The sequence below is a fragment of the Petaurus breviceps genome, unplaced genomic scaffold, assembly GCF_028583685.1.
Source record: "Petaurus breviceps papuanus isolate PSGF00001 unplaced genomic scaffold, PetGlider_PUasm1.0 38, whole genome shotgun sequence".
Classification (NCBI taxonomy): domain Eukaryota; kingdom Metazoa; phylum Chordata; class Mammalia; order Diprotodontia; family Petauridae; genus Petaurus; species Petaurus breviceps.
Genome location: NW_027186304.1, coordinates 77888455 through 77897207, shown reverse-complemented (window position 1 = coordinate 77897207; position 8753 = coordinate 77888455). Strand labels below are relative to the sequence as shown.

At 37.0% G+C, this 8753-nt stretch overlaps 1 protein-coding gene across 1 annotated transcript in view; it reads left to right on the top strand.

Moving 5' to 3' along the window:
• PPP1R42 (protein phosphatase 1 regulatory subunit 42) overlaps positions 1-8753 on the top strand; it is a 32479-nt gene that overhangs the window by 6740 nt on the left and 16986 nt on the right. Inside the window, exons 3-4 of the mRNA XM_069099546.1 lie at positions 731-869; positions 3916-4032. Of these exons, the coding sequence (XP_068955647.1) occupies positions 731-869; positions 3916-4032 (256 nt within the window). The remainder of the gene's footprint in view (positions 1-730; positions 870-3915; positions 4033-8753) is intronic.

Below are 8753 nucleotides of genomic sequence, written 5' to 3'. Positions count from 1 at the left end.
TGAACATTTCATCTTAATATCTTGAGCCAGTTATTAAGATCATATTAACCTTGTAACAAGATTCTTGTCATATTTTCCTTTGGAAAAATAGACGAATTAGATAAATTCTAGGTTGGAAAACATTTGGAGGTTGCTAGACTCTTCCTATGGCTGTTACTTAGATGAGCTGGAAGAACTACTCTTTGTAATGAACTGCACCCAGATTTTTTTTTGCCTTGCTGGGTACATGCTAAATGAATAAAAGCAGAATCTGATCTGATTTCGCATTTGAATTTTCTAAAAAAGGCAAACACTAAGCCACTTAGCTATTTTTAATCCACACTGAACCCTTAACTAGAAAAGAGAAACTAAAGTTGTCACAAGAATGATATGGATTAAGATTTTTAAAACCGTTCATATCTGGAAAAGTTATCAGACCCAGAGCCAAGTTACCTAAAATAGATGATGATTTTTTTTTTTTAGAGATACCCATTCCAGATAAATGGAGAAAGTTTAAAAAGGGCGAAGTTCTTCCCTGAGGCAGAAAGGACCCAATGATATCATGAGGTCCCTGTCAGCCCTGTGACCATGAGTATTGACTCTTCAGACATTTGTAGAATGATAGAATATTAGAACTAGAAGACCAAATGAATGCTGTAAGTCATTTATTTGGAGTCTTCATCAACAGTTTTCAACATTAGTTTCCAAAGAGCTACATTTAAAATATGTCTGTTTCTATTTTCTTCTGCAGGTATCTGGGTGGCAACCACATTGCTGTAGTGGAGTGTTTAGAAGGACTAGGAGAGCTCAGAGAGCTTCATGTTGAAAGTCAGAGGCTTCCCCTTGGCGAAAAGCTTCTTTTTGATCCAAGAACTCTTCAGGCCTTGGCAGTAAGACTATCTCTTAGTTTTCTGACTGAGCAGCTTGGTGACTGACATGCGATTTTAAGTTAGCCATGGAGATTAGTGGAAAATAATAAATAGATTGACATCACATACATTATAAACTAATATACAGAGAGTTCATATTTATATAGCACTTTAAAGTTTGCAAAATTCTTTCCAAATATCATTTCATTTGATTCTCACAACAGCCTTGGGAGGTAGGTGCTATTGTTATCTTCATTTTACAGACAAGGGAACTGAGGCAAATAAAGTTTAGATTATTTGCCCAGAGTCACATAGCTCGTGTCTGAGACTCTATTTGAACACAGGACTTCCTGACACCAGGTCTTGCACTATATCCACCTAGCTACCTAAAAAAAATGCATATCGATACAGATATAGAAGACATCTATATATCTATAGATATAGAAGAGAGCATGATATCCACTGTACCACCTAACTACTTTAAAAAATGCATATCTATATAGATATAGAAGACAGCTAGGTGGCTTAGTGGATAAAGTGCTAGCCCGGGAGTCTGGAGGACCTTGATTCAAATCTGACCTCAGACACTTACTAGCTGTATGACCCTGGGCAAGTCACTTAACTCTGCCTCATTTTCATCATCTGTAAAATGAGCTGGAGAAGGAAATGGTCAGACACAAGTGAAAAACAATTGAACATACATATAGATATAGAACAGACATATCTTTATACCACCTATTTCAAATAGCATTTGCATTTTTAACAGTGCTTCTCCGAACCTTTAATACTTTAACCCAAAAAGAATGAATAACATTAGAATTTCAGGCACCAATGCAAGACCATTAGAGAACTATTTAGGAGTGACATGATCACACTATTTGTTGACTACTTATGATATGTTAATGTAAATATGTGTGATAGTGTCTATATGTATGTAATGAGCTCCTTGAAGTCAGGGATGGTTTCTTACTCATATTTGTATTCCACCCCAGTATCTAGTTTTGTGCAGAGTAGATGCTTAATAAGCATTTATTGATTTGAATACATATGTATATCTGCATATGTGTATATACATACAGATGCAGCTCTTAACTGATATTGAAGTATGTATATGTGTATGCATATATACAGATATGTAATAAGCATATATATACATATACATACTTCCTATAAAGAGCTTTTATTTATTTTTATATATGCTAACTTGTTATTTAAGGAAAGATTACCTTGGTGCCTAACATAATTACAGTTATTTATTTAAAACATTCAGAGGAAAAAATCCATAAGCAAAATCTATAAAGCTACTGATAATAAGGGATTTTTGTGACCTTAATGAACTCTTGGGAACCTTATCAATATGAAACTTATCAAATTTGCAGATGGCAAAAAGTTGAGATGGATGGTTAATATATTGGATGACAGAGACTAAGTATCAGGGGGACCTAACTTGAAGAGATTGTCTCGTCTTCATAACTGAAGATATGGCAACAGATTTGATTTGATCCTTGTAGAGATTTCAAGAGTATCGGATGTGTATTGACCATTTCCTGTGGCCCAGATTCTATCACAAAGAAGAAAGACTTTAGACATCACTGGGAAAGAAATTGGGATTCATTTGAGATATTTTAGCCAAAGCTGTCAAGGTCCACTATCCTAGCTCCTGAAGTCTGCAACAGAGGTATAATAGAATGAGCTTTGGCATGGAGTCAGGAGACCAGAGTTATGTGACTTTGAGCACATCATCCCAACCCTCTTAGTGCTCAACTCATCTTTAAAATGAACCAAGTGGACTAGAAGATCACTAAAATGTTTTCCAACTCTAAGATTCTCTGATCATAGCAAAAGTATAACACGACAAAAAGCATAACATTTCATTTTGTCTACATAATGAACTTAAAGGCAGCTACAAAAACCCTTGTTTGATGCCTCCTTGTGGCTTAGGGGTGACCCAAAGCTCTCAGCAGAATTAGTTCTTCCCAAACCAAAAGGGCTTCCAAAAGAGCAAGCGTTGTTTGTCCTTCATTTTCTAAAAGAACCTTTGACATCATGGAGGGATGTTTTGACTTGTTTTTAAATTGGATTTAAGTGACGCAGAGTTGCACAAAGTCGTTGGACTCATTCCCTCACTCTTTCTGAGTCACCAAAATCCAGTGTCAGGTCAAAAGTCAAAATGGTTTTCGGTGATCCAGGATGCAGTGGAGGACCTTGGCATCTTTAATGTCTGACCAACCTCTAAGTGCTCCATAGTGCCTGTTTCAGCTACCTTCATGCCCACTCTTGGAACAAATTGTTCTCCTCCCTCCAGGGAGGTCTTCACCTGTTTTCGGTAGACATTCCCCTAACTTACCAATGAGGCCTGTCAATTACCCTCAACCTGGTTTAGCCCCTCTGCTGAAACGGTTTACTGGGAAGTGGCAGCTGTGCATGCTACAGCTTCTTGGAGACACAGGTGAGAGTTGGGTGAATCAAGTGCACACCAAAAGTGGATGAACAGCCTTAAAAAGGTTCAGTAAAGGGGCGGCTAGATGGCGCAGTGAGTAAGCACCGGCCCCAGAGTCAGGAGGACCTGAGCTCGGTTCTGGCCTCAGACACTTAACACCCACACAAAAAAACTAGCCATGTAACCTTGGGCAAGTTACTGAACCCCAATTGCCCTCCAAAAGAAAAAAAAGAAAAGAAAAGGTTCAGTAAGCCCTCACACCAGAGGTAGTAGTCTTCTGGAATACGCCATACATCCCAGCAGGGTAAGGGAGAGACAAGACAAGATAGACAGGCTTGGTTGTCCAAGAAGTAGCTTAGACAAGTTCAGAGAGAGTCATCCTCAATCTGGCAACAAGGTTATGGATTTTATTGTAATCTAAGTCATAGGAGGGTAGCAAACTGTCAGTGGAAGGGTAACTTACACCAACAAGATTACAGATTATTGAAGTATTGAAATAATAAAGAAGATAAAGATTATGTGAATGATTTAGAATTTTTGATCAAGGAACACTAGGTTTTAAAAAGTTATCATATGTGATATTCAAATGAGTAGTTTCCTAAATTGTCCTAATTCGTTTTCTTACAGAATTCCCTCTCTATATTAAATATCAGCAATAACAATATTGATGAAATAAAAGACTTAGAAACACTGGAGAATCTCACTCAGCTTATAGCAGTTGACAACCAACTTCTTCATGTGAAGGTATTTATTAAAGGAAATGTTGGTAGAAATTTTTTTTACTATTAATTGACTATAAAGTTTCCCACTTTAAAACCTGTCAGGTCACTCTCAAGTTATATTATAAACTATTCCTACCACAACTACTCACATATCTCTCCAAATCTGTCCCCCTCAGAATCCTTTTTTATTTTTTTATTTTATTTATTTATTTTTTAAAGCAATCGGGGTTAAGTAACTTGCTCAAGGTTATACGGCCAGTTATTTCCGGGTGTGGTGCTGAGTATCTGAGCCTGGATTTGATCCAGGTCATCCCAACACTGGAACCGGTGCTCTTACTCGCTGAGCCACCTGGCCGCCCCTACGCAATTGGGGTTAAGTAACTTGCTCAAGGTTACACGGCCAGGTGTTTCTGGGTGGGTGCTAAGTGGCTGAGCCCGGGATTCGATCTCCAGGTCTTCTCAACACTGGAGCCGGTGCTCTTACTTGCTGTGCTACCTGGCCACCCCTCAGAATCCTTTTTTAAAGAAAAAAGTAATCGTTTTCATCCTTCATTAATACCATGTTAGTGGGCTATTATTTCATGGCAATTGTAACAGGAGCTATTTGGAAAGTTTGATCGAAGCATTGAAAGAGAAGCAATAGTAATCCTTTGTTGTCAAAAATAAGGAGTTTTAAGAGTTCTTCATGGTATTTAACTGCCTCAGTCAAGCCTTTATTGGATAGTTTTTTTTTCTTCCAGATCTGCTGTTTTTTTTTTTAAGTAATTCTAATTAATGTATAGATAAAGTTATGGTTAGTATCAATTGTCTAGTTAATGTTGCTATAGAATTTTTTTGTAATTTTAGGTGTATTTTTGTTGAGGAGGTGATAAAATGAGTATTTTGCCTAACGTCCCCCCACTGGCTTCCTAGGCAGTCCCTCACTCAGAAATGACTGCCTGGACATTCTATTCCCGTTACGTAGCATCTATGAGCAAGCTTTACATAAGCTTTATGGGCTATAAAGAGCTTTTGAGCACATTATCTCAGAGATACTAGAGATATTATAATATCTCTATTAGATATTATATACTATAAAATAGAGAAAGAACCCTAGACCTGGAGTCAAGAGACCCGAGCTCCAGTCCTAGCTCTGAACCTCACTTGTGTGTGGCCTTGTCAAGTCATTTCACCTCTCCAAGCCTCAGTTTCCTCATCTGTAAAATAGGGATAAAAACACCCATAATATTTGCCTCACATATTATAAGAATCAAATATGTGTAATGTTCTTGCAAACCTTAAAGCATTGCATAAATGTTTATTATTAATAAATTATAAAATTTTATGTAACATAGGCAGTTATGGTTTGATTCTCTCCCTGTAGATAACCTCCAAAATGTCATGTGGTCCTGATTTTATAGACAAAGAAAGGTTGTGGCCTATTGACACACTGCAGAATGCCTAAAACATTAAACCCCTGCTTAGGCTATAAGAACTAACCAAGTGGTTAAGCAAAGGGATGATGCTCTGTTCCCACAGAGACCGTGGCTGCAGATGTCTCCTCTCTTACATGTGTAACAATGCAGAGTCTCTCCAAAGGTTGGTTAAATAGCTTAGTCACCTACTAAGGGTTTGGAGAAAAGTGAACCAGAGGATTTAGAGACTGACGACTAAAGATCCCTGCTAAAAATCAGCAAACAAGGGTAGATTGGAGATGGGTTTGGGTGTCTTGTCTGGAAGGCAAATCTCTAACATTGTAACCTCCTTGGGTGATATCTGTCTGAAGCCAGGCCTTTGCAAAACTTCTGTGTTTAAATCTCTTTTTCATTCTCCATGTTTATAGGCAATAGGAAGAGGGACAGGACCTGTGAATTCTCTGGTATAGGGAACTTCTAAAGTAAGAAACTCCTACTGCCGGTGCAGGTCAACACCTTCTCTGCAACTTAGTAGCTTAAAAGACTTGTCGAGGCACCTGAAAGGTTGTGACTGTGCCAGGGTCATCCAGCCAAGATGTGTAAAAGGCAAAGACTTATACGTAGGTCGTCCTGGCTCTAAGACCACCTTGATTATATGTCACTAGCTGCTGCTACTTTCATGTCCATCGTCGACTCAGTAGTCTTTGTGGAGGTTCGCCTGGGAACCTAACCATCATGGGCAAAGTTTATGCTAGAAAATTGTGTTCCTCATTATTTAAAACAGCAATTTAAGAACATCTTGTATTCCAAAAGTTAGCAGATTTTCAATTCAGAACATCTGTGTCATGAGAGTCAAGTACCTACAAAGGATGTAAAGTATATGAAAGTTGAAAATACTAGAGAAACTATTGAGGTTTTTTGTTTTTTAATTGTAGCACACTACAGAAAAAAAAAAAAGAAAGAAATATATTTAAGAAGTAAAATGAGTCCATGGATTGGTAGGAGAGACAGTGTGATATAGTGGATATAGGGCCCTCCAAGACTGGAAGACGTAGATTCAAGCTTGAACTTTGACACATCCTGGCTGTGTGTACCTTGAGAAAGTCACTGTCTCGGTGCCCCAAAGGCGACTCTTCACAATTATAAATTTCCGTTCTGATCCACCCTGGTGAAAAGAGCCTTTTCACAGAGAGTTCGTATCCACCTAGTGCCAGTTCAGTCACACGTCTGAATCCCCCCAAAGGTAAAGTGACCTGTCTTCCAGATGTAGTCATGAGTATATTCAGGACTCATCTCCATGATAATAAATGGATTTGTGTGGAAAGTAATCAGTAAATGTATTTATAGCCACATGATCCTGGCATAGTCAGTATTGCCAAGCTGTATAAGATTCTAATTCAAGGACAACAATGGTCCAGCAAGTAATGAGATAAATAATCTTGGAAGCCTGTCCTTGCATGTCAATGGACCACTACAAATCAAACTAAATCTTTTCATTTGTAGATTCTGCCATGACATTGTAGAACTGAGTCTGCCTAAATATAAAAATAAAGAGCTAATGTATAAGGCTTTAAGGTTTTCAACATACTTTGCATATATTGTCACATCACAACTCTGAGAGGTAGGTGATATTATTACCTCCATTTTACAGATAAGGAAACTAAAGCAACCAGAGGTCAGTGACTTGTTCAGGGTTATGTAACCATTACATGAGGCAGAATTTGAACTCAAATCTATCCGAGAATTAGTTCTGCCACCCAGAATGCTGATTTGAAAAACAGTATATTTGTTATGCTTTAATGTAGAGAGGTTTTTATACTAAGAAAAGCCTTTAATAATGGCTCATACCTGGTTTGTTCCCCTTCTGACTTAACTACCCTTTTAGAATTAATAATGAGGAGTGGAGAAAGTAATGGTTTTGACTTTAGCAATAAATAGGTTGTCCTGGGAAATATTGCCTCCATTATGACCCAGAACAGAGGACCTTAGAGTTGGAAGAGACCTTGGGATTTTCCTAGTTTCCTGAGCACTTCATTTTGACTGATGAATCCAAAAAAGCTAAATTATCTACCTAATGTAACTGTTCAGGTTAATGGTAATATATAATTTTAGTTGAAGTAAAATTCACTTTGGGTTTCTATTTTTATTTTTATTTGTGCATAAAACAAAAGTTTCTGTTATAGAAATGTTTTGCATGACTACACACGTATAACCTATATTGAATTGTTTGCCTTCTCAATGGAGGGAGAGGGTATGTAGAGAAGAAGGAAAGGAGAGAATTTAGAACTCAAAGTCTTAAAAAACAAATGTTAAAAATTGTTTTTACTTGTAACTGGGGAAAAATAAAATACTAAATTTAAAAAACTAATGTTTTTTCTATACAACAAAAAGTGAGAATCTGGACATTTTCCAGGTAATTTGATCATGTAATTTAGGCCAAAAAAAATCTACATTAGGGCCAGAATTATATTTGTCCAATTATTTTAATCAAATGGATCCAATCAGTCTTAGTAAAAATTTACAAAAACTGATAAGATGGAAAAAAAAGTCATTGTTAATCTTTTATGACTCTGAGGTTTATTAACTCAATATAATTTAAATAAATTGCAAGTTTATTCCATAGTAGAATTTCAGTTGTTTTGTTGAATTTGTTTTTATTGGCTTTAGGATCATTATATTATTGTGTAACATTATCTTCAGAATAAATGCTAGAAATAACAAAAATTAGCATGCTTGTCCACCAAACTAAATATTTGTTTTATAGAACACAAATACATAGACTGCTCTAAACCTGTCATGTTTTCTGAGGTCTCAATTTATTTGGCCTTTGCTCATTATTGATTATGGCAAGAATATTGTCCAAAAGATAAATTTATACTCTTCACAATTTAGTCAGGAACAAGGGGAAAATTATAGATTTTCTCAGGAAGATTATGACAGGCAGTCACCGTGGTGACAAATTGCTGTGTGTTAGTACAGTTAGGGCAGTGGAGCTAGACGTTTCCAATAAAGATGAGAACAAACTGGTCAAATACAGGTTATAAAGGGCCATCCTTAATTGTGCAGAATTCGATTGCCCTTGCTGCAGACGTCTACAGAGGCACTAAGGCACTCACTGCTGCATGTGGAATATAATTTGCTCCTCAGTACTTTGCAGCAGACCTCTAAGTGATAGCATGACATGATCATTTATCAAACTGGCTGCCCAGAAAAGTGTCTGGTCCCTTTAGTATAGCTTATTGAAAGGCTAAAAAGTGAAAACATTTTATTAAGACAGAAAGGCAATGAACAACTAGAGGATATCCAAAGTGTAATCATATTTCAGCACAAGGTTAGTATAGTCTTAGAT